The sequence below is a fragment of the Balaenoptera ricei genome, chromosome 15, assembly GCF_028023285.1.
Source record: "Balaenoptera ricei isolate mBalRic1 chromosome 15, mBalRic1.hap2, whole genome shotgun sequence".
Taxonomy (NCBI): domain Eukaryota; kingdom Metazoa; phylum Chordata; class Mammalia; order Artiodactyla; family Balaenopteridae; genus Balaenoptera; species Balaenoptera ricei.
This window is the reverse complement of record NC_082653.1, coordinates 11,076,459-11,094,768: the sequence shown is the minus strand read 5'-3', so window position 1 is coordinate 11,094,768 and position 18,310 is coordinate 11,076,459. Positions and strand designations below refer to the sequence as shown.

At 55.2% G+C, this 18,310-nt stretch overlaps 1 protein-coding gene across 6 annotated transcripts in view; it reads right to left on the bottom strand.

Annotated features, from left to right (window-relative positions):
- RIPOR3 (RIPOR family member 3) overlaps window positions 1–18,310 on the bottom strand; it is a 73,627-nt gene that overhangs the window by 5,326 nt on the left and 49,991 nt on the right. The window contains exons 4-17 of one of the 6 annotated variants that reach the window (XM_059897148.1): window positions 16,485–16,563; window positions 13,431–13,454; window positions 13,069–13,122; window positions 12,208–12,357; window positions 11,974–12,037; window positions 11,591–11,634; window positions 11,278–11,403; window positions 11,055–11,200; window positions 9,141–9,315; window positions 7,039–7,599; window positions 2,830–2,960; window positions 1,757–1,880; window positions 1,066–1,201; window positions 273–434 (exon numbers count right to left, since the gene is read on the bottom strand). In XM_059897148.1, the coding sequence (XP_059753131.1) occupies window positions 273–434; window positions 1,066–1,201; window positions 1,757–1,880; window positions 2,830–2,960; window positions 7,039–7,599; window positions 9,141–9,315; window positions 11,055–11,200; window positions 11,278–11,403; window positions 11,591–11,634; window positions 11,974–12,037; window positions 12,208–12,357; window positions 13,069–13,122; window positions 13,431–13,454; window positions 16,485–16,563 (1,976 nt within the window). Of the gene's footprint in view, window positions 1–272; window positions 435–1,065; window positions 1,202–1,756; window positions 1,881–2,829; window positions 2,961–7,038; window positions 7,600–9,140; window positions 9,316–11,054; window positions 11,201–11,277; window positions 11,404–11,590; window positions 11,635–11,973; window positions 12,105–12,207; window positions 12,358–13,068; window positions 13,123–13,404; window positions 13,455–16,484; window positions 16,564–18,310 lie in introns of those variants that run through there. The other 5 variants (XM_059897149.1, XM_059897150.1, XM_059897151.1 and 2 more) reach the window with 5 other exon arrangements.

Below are 18,310 nucleotides of genomic sequence, written 5' to 3'. Positions count from 1 at the left end.
CTAAGGTTCTGGTGGAAGCCGTGGAATCAGTCCCCAGAAAGGTGCACGAGCCCACTAACGTTTGCAGCTTCCCGGCTTCACAGGCCCCTCCCTCCTCTCCCCAGGAAGAGGAGATGCCTTGTTGTCAAGCTCAGAAAGGCCTCCACTTCATGCCGAGAAGGCGTTTGCAGAGGTGGAGACGGGGCTACAAGGAGGCCTGCCGAGGCGATGCTGAAGGCCCCAGAGGATCCACAAAGCGTTTCCGAGGGGGGTGGGGACAGGCAGGGGGCTACCTATTTCCAGTTGTCCCGGGTATTTCCCTCTGACTCTGTGCAGGAACGTCTTCTTGAGCTGGTCCAGCAGCACCGCACCAGGGCAGGACAGGACCGCGCCGGGCTCCGTGCAGCCTCTCCACAGCTTCAGGCACCCCTTCCTCCGCGTGGCCTGCGGGATGACTAAAAGCCCAGGCTCAGAAGCCTGACTGGCGGTGGGGAAGAGCAGGCAGTGAGGAAGCCCGGAGATGTCCTTCCACTAGGCCCTGAGAGGTCGGGGAGGCGAGGGATGGCCTGGCCTAACGCAGAGGCCCTTTCCCACGTCCCAGTGTGACCCGCAGAGACAAGCAGCTTCGGCTGTGAGCACCTCATCTGGGTCACCACCTGCAGCCCTCACGACAACCTTGGGGCTGCTGCTGTCACCAGCCTCTCCTTATGAACAAGGGCAAGTCCCACGGAGGGGGCAGAGGCAGAACTGGGGTCACAGCTACTGTTTGACCGCACACTGTATGCTTTGAATGTGTCCTGGGGCTCCTTCACTGACACCTACCCAGCGGCCTCCCCTATACAGATGGGGAAGCTGAGGCTCAGAGAGGTGAATCGTTTGCCCAGAGTTACACAGCTGACCGAGGCTAGCGGGCCTCCCTTCCCACCCCACAGTGTGTGTCTGATCCCGGCCACTGCCCCCACTCATGTCCCCTGGGCTCCATTTAACTCTGGGTGTTGGGAAGGGAGAGGAGGCCCCCTGGGCTTTCATCCTCATCACTTCCTGCCACGCACACGGGCAGCCCATGGATGGAGGGCAGGTACTTACTCTCTTCAATGGATGTCGCCTTGCTGACCTTCTCAAAATCGAGCACAGAAAGCGTCTCCAGAATCTGTTTTTGCTGTGCAGCTTCTTCCAGAAGGCATTCCTGGACCATCTTCGACAAATTAGGAGAGTCCAGTTTCTGGGAAGCAACCCGTGATGCCCCAGGTTAGCACAGAACATGCCCTCTGAGGTCAACCACCATGACCGTGGCGCCCACCTGCCCCGTGCCCATCCTTTCTTCTATCCCGATGGTAGCTCCCTGACTGTCATCTGGGGTTTCCTCCTTTGCCAAAGGGGTAGAGACGATAGGATGCAGGCTGGAGCTGCCAGGAGCCACCTTTGCCACCAGAAGGAGCCAGCCTGCCAGAAAGTGAAGCCAACCAACACAGGAAAGCAGAGCTGAGAGAGGGAAAGACTCAGTCATGATGACGTTTGAAACCCTGGATCCAGCTGGGCCTGAAGCCCACCTCTGGGCCTTTCAATTCTACGAGCCAAAAAATTTCCTTTCGGTTGAGCCAGTTTGGATTGGAGTTCTGGCATCTGCCACTGAAAGAGACACAACCACTGCCTTCGGTTCAAGGCTTGGGCTGTATAAGGACCCCATGACTATTCACCAGCACCACCACCATCACCCCCGCTTTGAACCTGCCACCCCACCCCGACCCCACCCCACCCTCCCCCATTCCTCACCCACCTGCAGCAGCACTTTGCAGATTCGGAGGTGAACCATGAGCAGCACGTCCAGCTCTGGGGCACCAGCCGTAAGCTCCCTGGACGACGCTTTCAGTGATGGCGGTGGAGGTGGAGTCTTGTCCTTTCTGAGTTGAATTGAGAAGAACTGGTGACCGTTCGGTTAGCAGTTCAGCTCCCTCCAAGGGTAGAGGAAACCCTCCCTCTCTGGAGAGCTCTGATCAGGGAGGCCAACTCCAGGTCCCAGGGAGATGGAGTTAAACTGAGGAGAAAACTAAGAGAAAAGGAGAAGCAGCAAAAGAAGTAGCAACAACTCAAAACAGGTGCTGGGATGGCACTGGGGGCCCCCCCCCGCACCTTGCAGGGTGTGCAATTTGCAGCAGAAGCCTAAGGTTCCAACTAATTCCTAGCTCTGTGACTCTGGATAAGTCAGCCTCCCCTAGTCTCAGTTTACTCATCTGTAAAGTGGGGGCAGGAACTCCAAGCTCGGGGCCATGAGGGGTGCGTGAGACACAAGCGTACCCAGCACTGTGTCTGCTCCGGGCAGGGGCTGAGCCTGAGCCCTGAGGGGGGTGGAGATGCCACACCCTCCCCATGGGATCGTGAGAAGAGAGGAGAAATGTGGCCTGTTCACGCACTTCTGTGCTGCTGAGCTCTGGGTGCAGGAGAAACGCTCAGGCCAGTGCGAGTGGGCAGGTGGGAGCTGCTTCACTGAGAACGCAGTTGGTGTCGCAGGTGAGGGTGGGCGGTTGTGCAGAAGGAACGGGGAGCGGGGTCGCTTGGGCGATTGCTCCGCAGAGGTCAGAGGTCCTACTGAGTGCGCTATTGTTATTTTTTAAGATTAAAAAAAAAAAAAAAAAAAAGCCCATCGCTCGGGCAGAAGGCTCAGGGCCAGGCTGAGGTATCCTCGTTCACTCAAGTGGTCACCGAGGACCTGTTCTGTGCGGAGCGGGGCTGGGGCCACAATAAAGAAAACAGACATCAGGGCGGGGCTGTGGGAGACCCTGGCCCCGAGGCCGGCAGGAAGTTTGGTCCCGAGGGTGGTCACCAGGGCCGCGCTGGGACGGGTGCACTCACCGGGGACCCTGGGAGCCCCCAAACAGGGCCAGCTCGTGTGGGGCGATGTGGGCGCTGAGGAAGGAGAAGCTCTCCAGGATGTACTCCATCAGGCTCTCGGCGGACGCGTGCTCCCGGCGGGCTCCGCGGGGCTGCGGACGGACGGACGGATGGACAGCCGGAACTCAGGGCAGCCCGGCCACCCGCCCAGCACACCCACCCTAACGGCGTCCTGGTCACCGTCCCTCAGCAGGGCTGCCATCTCCTGCGTCAGGGATGGGCAAGGGGACGCGTCCCCGAGGTCCCTCCCGAAAGGCCTGTGACAAGGTCTGGCATGACAGCTGGAAGGAGGGCAGATCTGAAAAAACCTCACCAGTCACAAACACCCACGGGGACAGGGCAAATGACAGGAGAGAGCTGGAGAGCAGGGCCCTCCCCCAAGAGGGCCACCTGCCCCCCGGAGTGTGAGGCCTGAGGTTGCCAGATTGTTCAGTTTTCCAAGAAAAAGTGGAAATCTAGACTTTGTGGGGAGCTGCCCAGTTTTTAAATATCAACAACACTCTATGACATAAATCACAGCAAGATTCTTTTTGACCCAGCTCCTAGAGAAATGGAAATAAAAACACAAATAAACAAATGGGACCTAATGAAACTTAAAAGCTTTTGCACAGCAAAGGAAACCATAAACAAGACGAAAAGACAACCCTCAGAATGGGAGAAAATATTTGCAAATGAAGCAATTGACAAAGGATTACTCTCCAAGATTTACAAGCAGCTCATGCAGCTCAATAACAAAAAAAGAAACAACCCAATCCAAAAATGGGCAGAAGACCTAAATAGACATTTCTCCAAAGAAGATATACAGATTGCCAACAGACACATGAAAGAATGCTCAACATCATTAATCATTAGAGAAATGCAAATCAAAACTACAATGAGATATCATCTCACACCGGTCAGAATGGCCATCATCAAAATATCTATAAACAATAAATGCTGGAGAGGGTGTGGAGAAAAGGGAACACTCTTGCACTGTTGGTGGGAATGTAAATTGATACAGCCACTATGGAGAACAGTATGGAGGTCCCTTAAAAAACTAAAAATAGAATTACCATACGACCCAGTAATTCCAAATTTTTTTTTTTTTAAACATCTTTATTGAAGTATAATTGCCTTACAATAGTGTGTTAGCTTCTGCTTTATAACAAAGTGAATCAGTTATACATATACAATATGTTCCCATTTCTCTTCCCTCTTGCATCTCCCTCCCTCCCACCCTCCCCATCCCACCCCTCTAGGTGGTCACAAAGCACCGAGCTGATCTCCCTGTGCTATGCGGCTGCTTCCCACTAGCTATCTATTTTACATTTGGTAGTGTATATATGTCCATGACACTCTCTTACCCTGTCACATCTCACCCCACCCCCTCCCCATATCCTCAAGTCCATTCTCTAGTAGGTTGGTGGGAATGTAAATTGATACAGCCACTATGGAGAACAGTATGGAGGTTCCTTAAAAAACTACAAATAGAACTACCATACGACCCAGCAATTCCACTACTGGGCATATACCCTGAGAAAACCATAGGTCAAAAAGTGTCATGTACCACAATGTTCATTGCAGCTCTATTTACAATAGCCAGGACCTGGAAGCAACCTAAATGTCCATCGACAGACGAATGGATAAAGAAGATGTGGCACATATATACAATGGAATATTACTCAGCCATAAAAAGAAATGAAATGGAGGTATTTGTAATGAGGTGGATGGAGTTAGAGTCTGTCATACAGAGTGAAGTAAGTCAGAAAGAGAAAAACAAATACAGTATGCTAACACATATATACGGAATCTAAGGAAAAAAAAAAAAGGCCATGAAGAACCAAATTATTTTTTAAATACGGCGTGGGTCAGGCCAAACAACTCCCAACAACCCAGGCCAGAGGCTGCTAGGTGAGCCTCTGGGTTCCAGGTGTCTCCTCTCCCAGGGAGACGTGGAAGGAGAGGAGTTTTAAGGCAGCCCCTGACTGGGGGAGGCGGCGGGAGGGGGTGTCGTCAGAGCCTCCCAGTGGCGGGTCCGCTGTGGCTGATTCCCACCCCCAGGAGCCTCGTCTCACACAAAGTGCACCGAAGGCACAGCCCAAGTAGACGCTGCCCCAAGAGCCAGAACTGGGCTCCTGAAAGTTGAGCCCAAAGAGAAAACCTTGAGCAACAAGAGAAGAATAAGACTAGTTGCAGAGGTTTCCTTGGCCAATAGAAAAAAAAAAACAAAACTATATATATGTATATATATATATATATGCACAGGCACAGGTGCATGCACACACACACACAGTCAGCTCTTGTTATTCACGGTAGTTACGGTGTGTAAAGTCACCATGACCTCTGGATTTGAAACTGAACCATTGCTCCCAGGGGAGATGCCGAGGCATGAGCCTCTGGTCAACATTTTCATCAACCCATCAATACGTAACCTTGTTTTCTGTGTGTCTGCTTAAAGACATCTTATTTAATATAGACACTGTACCGCTGATACACTAAACCCAAGGTCAGTGGCATTTTAACTCACGCCTGAACACAGCTTATCCAACACACACATTTCCTCCATAAGGCACATCAGGAACACTGGCCAGCACCTCAGCCTGGCACTTGGGCGCTGTTTCAAACAGTGAAATCACCAGAAATAACTACAGAAATGTGGAAAACGTAGCACTAAATATTCGGTGAAAAGGACACTTGGGTACAGTATGAGCTGAGAAAAGAAGGAAGAGCGTCATCTCCTTCAGCCTCAGCTGGGAACTTGCACATCAGGTGACTCCAATTATTTGCCCCTTTGCACGTGCCTCTGAATGACCACGAAAGCATCATGAGCAAGTTTTAGCAAGTAGGTGAATTCGCAAAAACAGAAGCTGTGAATAGTGAGAATTAACTGTGTGTATATAAATATATATACACACGTATAAAATTAAATCCTCACATATACACATGTATATAAATATGTGTATTTATATACCTATACCTATGTGTATAATTTCTCTTGAAAAAGTCAAACTAAACACCATAGCCTATAATCATTTGTATTGTTCTAACTTGGTTTGCCCCCCCCAAAAAAAAAAAAAGTTCCTTGAAGATGTTTAAAATTATTGTCCTATTGCGGTATTACTTTAGGTTGTTTACGCAAAGTGTATTTTTCAAAATACAGGTATGTGACAGAAGCTGCGTGCACGCCAACCCGAATGGTTCTACATACTAACGCTGCTAAGAAATACAAAAAGGGTGACGTTATTTCTTAAATTTTTTTCTTGAAAATTTCTGGCAGGTCCTTTTTAAAGCCCACAGCAGTGGTAAACGGCGAACGTGTTTTTAAAGTTACTAGATATAAAGTGAAAAATTAAACTTTCACCTGTGCTGAACTGTAATGTTGGGGGTGGGGTCGGCTGGAATAACCGAAACGAATTTTGAAGAGAGCTGTTAAACTATTTCAGTGCCAGTGAACTGAACACAAAAGACAGTGGTTCCGTGAAGTAATTGATGTATGGGGACTTCCCTGGAGGTCCAGTGGTTAGGACTCCGCACTTCCATTGCAGGGGGCACGGGTTCGATCCCTGGTTGGGGAACTAAGATCCCACGAGCCTTGGGACACGGCCAAAAAAAAATTGATGTATAAGTAGGTGCTGTATGTATATATGCTGTATATATGTGCCGTATGTATATATATAAGTATACATTTTAGCTTATGTACATCTGTATATGTAAACCAAAAAACTAAAATAATCTGCCCAGGCCAGCACCTCTGAGAGCCACCCAAGGACAGCCCCCGGCGTGGGCCCTGTGGAGAAGTTTTGGTGTGGGGTGTGTGGCTGTGAGGGGCCTCCCACAGTGCCAGCTCTGACCCTGAGAATGCCTCAAATTGGGGATTTTAAAGCTGAGCCGCAGTCCCACCCACCCAGGTCAGAAGATGTGAGATGGGGCTGGGATGTGGCCGGACGTGGAGCAAGTTATCCACTCTGAGCCCCGACTTCCCCTTATAATCCTCCTCCCAGCTCGTTGAGAGCCGCTGTTACACCCATTGGACTGATGAACAGATGGAGGCCCAGAGGGGAGACATCGCCCATCTGGGTTACACAGGGGTGAGGCCAGGATGCTGGCCCAGGCTCCCTGCCCCAGGATCTCACTCCCAGTTGTCACACCATCAGCAAAGCAGGGCTTCCGCCCAGCAAAGAGTAAACGTACCTTCAGCCGGTCCCTGAAGCTGAGGACCTGGTACTCCAGCTCCCGGAGCTGGGGCGGGGCAGAGTCCGTGGACCTCAGTAAATCCAGGACATCCTTCAGGGGCCTCTCGAGGGGCACCCCGGGCCCATCCACTCCATCCTCGGTTTCTGCCTCATGGTGGCCTTCCTGGCCTCCGGGGATCACGTGGTTGTGGAAGGGGGAGCCCCGCGGCAGGTCGAGGCTTTCTACTCCCAAATTTCTCCACCCAGGCTGCTCCACAAACGAGCCTTCCGCCAGGTGGAACACCTCTGGCAGGAGGCCCAGGGGCGGGGGGTCCTCCTGGGCCCCCTCTTCAATGGAGGTGTTGGGGCCAACGGCCAAGGGCAGGAAGCCCACGTCCGAGGTGGATGCCGTTGTGCTGGTCTCAGTGTCTCGGGGGTCCTCGGAGCTAAAGGAGTCCATCTCAGGCAGCTCCTGACTCCGGCTCCGCAGGCCAGGGCCCCGAAGGTCACCGTCGGACAGGCAGCTGAGGATGGAGGCGGCCCTCGGCCTGTCCAGCAGCAAGGCTTGCTGTGCTGGCTGCTGCAGGACAGACCGGAGAGGGGGGTGCAGGAGCAGCCTCACCAGCTGCCCCAGGGATCACAGCAAGGCCCCCAGAGGGCTTCCCCCACAGACCCTTGCTCTGCATACCCACATTCTCAGGATGACTGAGGTCCACCAAGGTGACTGCCAGCCCGGAAGTGCTGCTAAGAGCCTGGCACCTCTCTGCCCTTATCCCTCATCACCCCTCTAGTGCACTCCTTTCCAGCCCCAGTCTCTGAGTCAGACCTCATTTAACCGTCACCACACCTCCCTGAGGGTGGCCACTGGCTCATCCTCAGACCACACAGGCGAGGGTCAAAGTGCGAGAGTTTTAATCCAGGCGAGCTGACGTAAACCCGAACCCCTCCCCCTCACCAACCAGACCAATAATAATGGTTGATGTTCCGACAGCACCATCTGTTTTTGCCAGGCATTCTTGTAAGCACTCCTCATTAACTAAGTCATTTAACCTTCACAAAGCCCCATCAGGGTGGTGCTGTTATTCTCATTTCTCTGATACAGAAATTGAAGTCCAGAGAGGTTGAATGACTTGCCCAAGGTCACACAGCAGATGAAAGGCATAGACAGAATTTGGACCCCAGGCCATCTGGCTCCAGAGTCCATGCTCTTAACCATAGATGATTTTTTAACCAAAGTACACTGGGACCACCCTGGCCAGACAATCACGTTTCCTCTAAATGCACAAGTTGCCCAGCTCATATAAAGCTGCCTTCCCCACCTAAGGTCCAGAGGCGGGAGACAGGTTCATCCAGCTCAGCGTCACCCTCCCTCTGGGCTTGACAGAATGTCTTTGTTTTTGTCTCTGTCCCTGGACCCTCACTGGGGCACCTGCTTTGGGAAGATACTTGAACACATGCAGGATGACGTGTGTACCACGTTATTTACAGCCCCGTCGTTGGTAACAGCAAATAACTGAACCTCAATATCTTGTTAAATAAAGTGCGATTTTTAGCCAAATGTGGAATGCTGCATGGTGCAAACAAAGAACGAGGAGCGCTCTGGGAATGACAGTGTCCAGTACATCACTAGGTTAAGGACTGCTGTGGGATAAAGGCTGGGGAAGATGCATCTGCTCCCAGACGGCGCGGAGTATCTCTGGAGGAATATGGAGGAAGGTGACAAGAGTAGCTGGTGCTAAGGAGGGGACCCAGGTCCCTGGAGGTCACAGGAAAGAGGTATTTTACTGTACAGGATGTCAAGGTATTACCTACTGGAAACGTATACTAAAGGGTAAAACAGACTGGAGGCCAAGGTCATGGCTGGGGTGGTAGAACCATCCAGAGAACCCCATCCCAGGCATCCAGAAGAACCAGCCAAGCCCAGAGCCAAGTCCAGAGGCCCCAGAATGGAGGGGTTGGCTGCGAGAAAGTACAGAAAAACACCCAGGATAACCCCCAAACAAGGGAGGCCGAGCCCAAAGCTTGCTGCTGCTCGGCCCAGCCCCACGTGCTGGACCCCGGGGAGCCCCCCCCCCGACCCCAGCTCGACCACCGCACCCCTGCCCGGTGAGGCGCACTCACCAGGTAGTATCTCTCCCGGAAGCTGGGCGTGCTCGGGGGTGTCCAGTTGTACAAGAAGCCCTTCCTGCTGCCCACGGAGAACTTGCCCGTGGAGCTGGGCGACACCAGGAAGCTCTCGGTATCAAACGGGCTGGAGGAGAGCAGAGGCCAGGGTGTCATCGATGGCTGGAGGACACTGGAGCACAGACAGGACCCAGGAGATGGAGGCTCGGGGAGGCGCAGGCACAGCCGAGGGACTCCAAATCCATGTCCTCAACCCTCTTGGCAACATCTCTCAGAGGCCCGCTGCCCTGAGCGCCCTTAGCCAGATGGCGAGGGGCAGCAATCGGCCACCACACAGGTGAGTGACACCCCCCTTTAGAGGCCTTTCGAGAAGCTCAGCAGACCAAAGGTGGACACTCAGCTCTGCCATCTTCTGGGTTAACCACGTCCCCGCCCCCCTCTGATTCCTCATCGGTCAGGGGGCGCCAGTCACAGTCACAGGGAAGGCTGCAGATCCACGGTGGCCCTCGCCTGCCCTTGGAGCAGGCAGGCGTGGGTCAGCCCTCCCTGCCTCGTGCCGCCCTGCACACAGGCCTAGCTCGCAACATCTGGGGCCCAGCCCGGCCACGAGGGCCTGAGGCTCAGAGGCACCGCCTGGACACCTTTCCTGCCTGCCCGGGGCAGCTGCGGGCCAGCGGGACACCCGGGGCCTTGGACCTGCCCGGCTTGGGGCTGCATGGCGCTGGGCCGCCCCCCGCCCCATACACTTGAGAACTTGAGAGGCGTGCTCAGCCCCGCTCGACAAATGAAGACACTGAAGCTGGGGTGTCACTTGTCCAGATCCACCCAGCTCACCGGGGAGAGAGCAGTGGCTCCAGTGACCCCGGCTCGGACCCCACCCCAGGGAGAAAGGAGAGACTGGCCCCAACTGGTCAGAAGAAGCACCAGAGTAGAGGAAGTGTGTCTCAGCCCCTTTGCTCCTGCAGCACCTGCCCTGGGGAATGAGAAGGGAATTTCCTCAAAACCCAAGGTTTCATTTGGGAGAAGGAGCTCTGCTACCAAAAACGAAACCTGTGGAAACCACCAGCGATCACTGAAATGGCATGCACGGTGGAGAGCCCCACCCTGGGCAGGGGTCGTTCTCATGAGTGTCCCCCATCCATGGGGCTGTGGGCTGTGGCCCAGGGAGGACTCAAGGTGACTGCTCGGCGTTATGCCTGATGGGTGGCAGGGGTCAGTGGGGAATGAGGTGGGCACAGCAAAGCCAGTCCTCCTGGGCAGAGACAGGCTTCTCCCGGGAACCCAGCCCAGGAGGCTGCTGGAAAGGGTCCTGGCCAGCCCAGGTCTTTATTTTATTTTATTTTTTAAATATTTACTTATTTGGCTGCCCCGGGTCGTAGTTGCGGCATGCAGGCTCTTAGTTGCGGCATGCGGGCTCTTAGTTGTGGCATGCGGGCTCTTAGTTGTGGCATGCGGGCTCTTAGCTGCGGCATGAGGGCTCTTAGCTGCGCCGTGAAGGCTCTTAGCTGCGGCATGAGGGCTCTTAGTTGCGGCATGCGGGATCTTTTTCCCTGATCAGGGATCCAACCGGGGCCCCCTGTATTGGGAGCGTGGAGTCTTAACCGATGGACCAGCAGGGAAGTCCCCAGCCAGGTCTTTAACAGCCACTCGGTCAAAAGTGAGAAGGGAATCAAAGCTCAGAGGGGCAGGGGCGGTGGGGTGGGCAGTGCTGCAGGGAAGGGTCTGGGCCCCAGCCTGTCTGGGGGGCAGGATGAGGGCAGGGCTGCCCAAGGTGGATGCTAGGGCGCGGTCAGGCCACCAGGGGGAGCCGGCGAGCCCCCCCCGCCCCCTCCTCTCTGGGTGGGAGTTTGGGGCCGGCCTCCCGTCGTGGCAGTGGGCCAGGGGCAGGGGAAGGCGGCTACCCCGACTCACTTCCACAGCACCTCCAGCTGCAGCTTGATGGTGCCCAGCTCTGTGATGTCCACCACGATGACCTGCGGCCGGGTTGTGAAGAAGTCGGTGATGTCGCAGGTCACTGTGCCCACCGCCAGCGAGCTCAGGCCCCGAAGCTCTGTCACCTGGGGGAATAGGGAGTTGTGGGTGGTGTCGGAGCCGAGCCCCCGGTGCCCTGGCTCCGCCCCTAAGCCCCACCCACCTTGATCTCGAAGTTCTCGTGCAGGGTGGGGATGAAGGCCTTCTCCTCCTCGTCCCAGGTCTGGCTGTCGTCAGACTCGATCCGGCCCCTCAGCTTCCAGCGCTGGCGGCCCAGGCGCAGGAGCACCTGTGGGCCAGGCCCACGGAGGGAGGGGTCAGCCGCCCCCCTTGCCCCCTGCCTGGGGGCCCTCCCTGCCAACTGGGTCGGGGTGGGGACAGAAACCCAGCTGGGGCCCTGGTTGCCAGCAGCTCTCAACTCCCAAAGGCCTGGTGAGGAGCCCTGAGGACTGATCCCGCCCGGAGCGTGGCTGTACCTCGTACTGGTCTCCCGGACAGAGGCGTGCGTAGCCCACCAAGCCTGGAACACAGAGACGGGCTAATCTCTTCTCCACTCTCCTCTGTCCCTGCCCCATGGGTCACAGGCCCTCACACGGGGACCCCCCCATCACAGGGTGGGTATCAGCTTCGGGGGGTGGGGGGGATAGGCCACGATGATGACAGTGGACAGGCCTGGGCCCTCACTTTCAACTCAGAGAGAGGACAGGACTTGCCCGGTCACAAGGTCACAAGTCACAGGAGTGGAAACGAGGGCTGGGCCTGGACCCCCGGAATTCTGACCACCCCTCCGCACAAGCCCCAGGGTCCCGGAGAAGGCCTGATGCTCCCTCCACACTGGCACCTGCCCAGCCACTCTCACCTTTCATCCTGACGTGGAACTCGCCCAGGTGAACCTCCAGGGCCCCCTCGATGAGCCACATGTCCTGCAAAGCCCCACACAAGGTGGCTCACCGCCTGCCCCCGGGCTCGGCCACGGGGGACGCACAGACCCTGCCAGACAGAGGCCCCCGGGCAGAGAGAGAGGCTTCCTCAGGGCCCAGGGAGCCCCAAGACCGGCCCGACCATCGCGGCGCTGCCCGCCACCGCCGCCCACCTCGGTGCACTCCTGCAGGCTGCGGCCCAGCTCTTGCAGGCTCTCTCGGGAGGCGCGGCTCGGCGGGCACCGGGAGAAGGCCCGCTGCATGTTGGAGGCGCCGTCGCGCAGGCGGCACTGGATGCAGTAGCCTTCGTAGAGCTCGTCCACCTGCGGGGCGCACGGGCCAGTGGGCGCGGCGCACGGGCCAGTGGGCGTGGCCCACGCCGAGGGGCGGGGCCCCGGCCTGCTAGTCACTCGCCTCCGAGCTGCCGACCCCACCCCGGCCGTCCCACCCCGCCCCGTCATACTGGCCCCGCCCCCGTAGAATGTCCGCCCGCGGGGAAAGGACCACGTCTGACTCGTCCGCTCCGCATCCCCAGCACCTGGCAGAGGCTAGCACCTGGCAGAGGCTAGCACCTGGCAGAGGCTTGCACCCAGCGGGTGCACAGTGAAAACTAGTGAACTGGGCGGGTGGGTGCCTCGTTTCCCCTCTCCCTGCCCGATTTTTCAATTGTGAAACAGGGAAGGTGGGTTTGTGATATTCTGTCCACCCACTGGGCTCCTGGGGGAGTAGAGCAAGTTCATGGAAGAGTTTGCAGAATATAAAGCTTAAGGCACTTGCTGTGCGACCCTGGGCCAATCCCTTGTCCCTCTCTGGGCCTCTACAATCCCATCTGTATGACTGGGTGGAGGGACTCAACATTCCCAGCCCTCTAACCCCAACCCCCTGATCCCCATCTCAGGGCTCAGCCCCTGCAGGCCCTGCTCCTCCTCGGCTCTCTCCAGCCACCTGGCACCCAGAGAACGTCCCTCCACCCCCCAACTGCTAACCCAGCAGAGGCCCAGCAAGCCGAGAGACACCCCCGAAGCCAGGCTGACCTTGCTGATGTGAAACTCCATCTTCCGAATGTGCCTTTCCACAGAGCGTGTTTGCTTCTCCCAGAAGAAGAGAAGATGCTTCAAAAGTAGCCTGCCCACACTCCCCCCACCAGCCCCTGCCACCCTCCTCCAGGTACTGACACACAGAGCTGCGCTCAACGCCAGGCCAGCCCCTCACCATCCCAAATGAAGGCGCATCGCTGAGCCTCAGTTTCCCCATTTGTAAAGTGGGGAGGAAACCCAAGTATTCCTCCCATGGGACGGCCAGGAGGATGGAATGCGAGCGAAGACGTTATTCTCATCCAGCCAGGCCCAGCCACGGCCCACCTTGCTTACCACGTGCAGACAGGAGTTTCCCTCACCTTGTCCAGGTCATAATAGAAAGCCTGCAGGGGAGGAGAGGAAGGAGGGAGTCAGGACTCCAGTGCTCCTCCAAGACCCATGAGGCTACATCCCAGGGGCGCCTGAGCTCAGAGGACAAAAAGCCAGCGGCCACTCCGTCCTCTGAGGCCTGCAGTCAGCAAGCTGTTGTCCAGGCCAAGCAGGAAGAATGAGTAAACACATGGGCTTTGGGTGAGGCAACTCTAGGCCTGACTCTATTTGCCAGCTGTGTGTCCCAGGCAAGTTTCTCTACCTCTCTGAGCCTCCATTTCCTTATGTAAAGTGGGGTACCAACAGCACCTACCCCATAGGGTAGTTATGAAGAGTAAAGGACGGTGTAAACTCAACAAGAGGGGAACCATTGCAATTTGACTATTTAAGGGGTGACTTCAGCCATGACCAGAGGAACTGAGGGTGGGGGGAGGCAGCCAGCGCCACCCAGGAGTTCAGGTCTAAGGAAACTGCAAATCCGGACCGGTGCATCTGGATTTGCAGGAGGCCATGGTGTAGCCAATGAAAAGAATATATTGTCGGGGTGGGGGAATCTTTGTACAAAGGGCCAGATAGTAAATATTGCAGGCTTTGCAGACCATATGGTTTCTGCCATTGGAGCATGAAAGCAGCCACAGACAATATGTAAATGATGGGTGTGGGCTGTGTTCGGATAAACTTTATTTCCAAAACAGGCCCTGCTTTGCCCACGTGGGTTAGAGTCACTATATCTGAGCCTGGACGAACTTCCACAAGGTTGGAGATCCACTAAGGAGAAGGAGTAAGACGTGGGAGAGTACGTAAGTTGTGATTTCATTTTCGTAAGACAACTGTTAACCAAACCACTCTATATGCACAATCTGTATATTTCCATGATTATGTGACCAGGGAGGAAAATATGGAAAGATAAAGACTAGATTGTCCTCAAGGGCTAAACAGGGTGGGACAGAGAAGATTGCGGACGGGAGCCAGTCAAGCAAGAAGGAAAAGATGGATTAACCACCCCCCCCACCAACGTCTGTTTTCCTACGTATGCATTTATGTGACATTGTACGTGTAGGATTATGAAATTAAAACTGTATGTAAGGGGACTTCCCTGGTGGTCTAGTGGTTAAGACTCCGTGCTCGCAGTGCAGGGGGCCCCGGTTCAATTCCTGGTCAGGGAACTAGATCCCCGCATGCATGCCGCAACTAAGAGTTTGCATGCTGCAACTAAAAGATCCCTCATGCTGCAACTAAGACCTGGCGCAGGCAAAATAAATAAATGTTTTTTAAAAACACACACACACACAAACACTCTATGCAAGAAATTAAGAAATAGGAAAGTTCCCAAGGCTTTGGAAAGAAAAGTAACTGCACAGCAGCTTCTCAGAAACTGAGAACCAGACCCCAGGTGCATCGTCCCTCTGGGTGGCCGCAGCGCAGTTGCTGCCCCTTCCCTGCCTCAGTGTGCCCACCTATGAAATGGGAATAGCTAACACATACAGACCTTTACACAAACCTTGCCTCCTTTAGAGTTACTTATAGAACAGAGAGAGAGAGAGAGAGAGAGACCGGAGGACGTGAGAACAGCCACACCCACAAGAGAGGGAGACTCGGCAAGTGCTCGGAAGGGCCGGGAACCAGGCAGCACCTCCTTCCGCCTCTGCTCTGACCCATCTCTGCCCACCAAGGACAAGGCATGACTGAGCTTGCCCGGCCTTCCCTTCTCCAAGTGGGCCGGCAGGCTGGGAGCCCTGCATCTCCCACCCTGTCGACCCCCGAGGTCTTCTTTGCTGGGGCCAGGATATAGAGGTGGGGGGACACGACTTTGATAGATTCATTCCCCACCCCCTCGTGTCTGCAGTCCCTCCATCAAGCCGGTGGCCCGCTCTCTGCTTTGGCCCTTGGAGGAGCAGTGCTGGAATGAGCTAGAGAAAACCATAGACATCAAGGGCTCCTGGTTTCTGCTTCCAGAAGTTCTAATTAAGGACAGGAGGGGTTTTCACAAGGCAGCAGCCGGATAGAGAAGAGGGGGCTGGGAGGGACTCCCCAAGACGCAAAAGAAAGAGCCTCCCCGCTGGAGAGATGCAGGCACCCAGCAGTGGGGTCCTGGCAGTGCCAGCAGATAAAATGCAAGACACCCAGGGAATTCCCTGGTGGTCCAGTGGTTAGGACTCCACGCTTCCACCACAGGGGGCACGGGTTCGATCCCTGGTCAGGGAACTAAGATCCTGCATGCTACACAGCATGGCCAAAAAAAAAACACCAAAATACAAGACCCCCAGTCACATTTAAATTTCCAATAAACAATGAATACTTTTTTTTTTTTAGTATAACTATGTCCTGAAGATTGCACGGGCCATACTGAAAAATGATTTGTTTTTTATCTGAAAATCAAATTTAACTGGGCATCCTATTTTTTTGGTTTGTTTTTGGTATTGGTTTTTTGTGGCGTTTGTTTTGTTTTTGTTTCTTCTAAATCTGGCTCTGCTAAGGGGGTGGCAGAAGCCCAGAGCAGGTGAATCCTGGGCTAGACAGGCCCCAGGGCAGCCTCAAAGATGCCACTCGGATGGCAGCAAAACTGCAGAGCCGCCGGACATTGTGGGAACACGCAGGGTTGATCAAGGACGGTGTCAGGGCCACTGTCACACACCCTGGATTCAATGCCTGATCCAATTTCCTGCCATCATGTAAGCCACCCTGATTGCAGGGGGCCCAGATGGCCAAGACCTACAGAATAGGGCCATCTAACGTAGACACCCCACTGTACACCCGCCTACCTTACAGTTACTTCTAGAACTAAAGGGAGGTGGCCCAAAGATGTGTGAACTGCTGCACCATGTGAGGGCTGGGGGCTGCCGGGAGTTTCCCACCAGTCTGTGAGGTTAAATTCATCCGGGTCCAAGTGAGGTTCATTCATCAAAAATAAAGACCACTCCTTAGGCCTCTGAGTTCCGAGACTGAGCTTCACACCCGTGATGCAGGCAACGGGGTGAAGGAGGGTCCGTCTTTGAACCCTGGCCAAGGCTGCTCGCCTGGGAAGGGCCCGGGAGGGGTCTCACCAGCCTGGAATTCCTGCAGGTGTCCTTGTGGCGTCCTGACAGGTAATCCAGCTCTGCCTGCTGGACGCACAGATACTCCCTGTGAGGAGAACAAGGAAACGGAGTTGGAAAAGGAGCAGAGGAAGGAAAGAAACAGGCAGATGAGCAGAGTTCCAGGGAGGAGGCAGCCACGGCCACCAGCAGGGGGTGCTCAGCAGGCTCAGGGGTCAGAGGGCAGACTCAGCCCACCCGCCGGAAGCCCAGTCCCAGGTCGCTCAGCCTCCACATCCCACACACCCAGGGCTGTGCGCCCAGCGCTGTACAAAATGGGGAATCCCTTAGGTGATTCCTCAAACAGCAGCTACTGTTATTATACCCATTTTAGAGATGGGCAAACTGACCCTGAAGCAACTCAGCACAGGGTCACACAGCAGGGAAGAGGCTGAACCCAGGTCTGAAACCAGGCAGTGGCCTCCACAGTCCAGTATCTTCACCCCAGCCCGTGGGGAGGTTACGGAGAGCACAGCTCCCTCACAGCCAAAGGCAGGCCATCCTGCTGTCTGGATGCCCAGGACCAGAAAGGGGCCTGACAAACCCACTCTGGAAAGCACAGAAAAAGCCATGGGCCGGAGGGGACTTTTCATGTTGTGTTTTCCGCCAAAAAGAGACTCGGACATGAAACCTGAGGTCTGGACTTGGGGGCCAGGTGGGGGTCTCGTCCTGCTCCGTTGTAGATTTGCTGGCTTACCCCAGGAAGGTGACTCACCCTCTCTGGGCCCACTTATACTACCTTCTGCCAGACCACAGCTCCCTCAGGGGTTGGGCTCCCCAGGAAGAAGGAGATGCCCTTGACCCCAGACAAGTCTCAAATGTGCGGTCCCCACAGGAATCACCAGAAGCTTTCCTGGGAGAGGGGCACCTTGGAGATAGGCCTCCACCCTCTGGGCACATCCCCGGCTCCCACTCAGCACCAGCGCTGGGCGCACTGTGGGATGCCCCCTGCGTAGGGAGCCGGGCACCGGCACGGAGGGAGGTGACATTTACCCTAAGCCCAGGGGACAGCGGGGCAGGCAGCCTTGGCCCTGGAGCCCCACTCTCTGCTTCCTGGCTGTGGGATCCTGGACAAGATGCTTCCCATCTTTGGGACTCAGTTTCTCGCCTGGAAAAGGAGGCTAAGAGAGTCTCTCATGGCATCAAGGACACGAAGTATATGAAGCACCAAACAAGTCATAGAGCTGCTGCTGCTGTTATTATTATTAATTAGTGAGGGATGAAGAGCAGGATCACAGAGGTGGAGGGCAGGGCAGGGCATCCCAGGAAGAAGGAACAGCCTTCCATTCGGCAAATGCGCGAGTGCCCCTCCCCCCACCTCAGCTCCCATGCTGACCTGCCCACTGTGCCCCTAATGGGCCAATCATGCTCCTGCCCCAGGGTCTTTGCACAAGTGGCTCCTTTGGCTTGGAATGTTCTCCCATTATCTGCAGGGCTCACCCCTTCAGGTTTTTGCTCACATGTCACCTTCTTAGTGAGCCCTTCCTTGAACACCATATTTAAAATCAACCCCACACCTTCTACCCTGATTCGTTTTCCTCCATAGGAGCTACCACCCTCTGACATACTCTCTATTCTACTTTTCTATATGGCTTATTGTCTTTGTGTCCCCCACCGGGATGTCAGCTCCACAGGGGCAGGGGTTTTTGTGTTTTGTTCATTCCCATACCCTGCGCCTGGCACTTGATAAGCCCTCGATAAAAATATGGGGAATAAGTGACTGAATTTTCCTGTTCCCACCTCTGCTCAGTTAGTCAGTCAGTCTCTTCCTCACTTGAATCCAGCCACCCTGACCT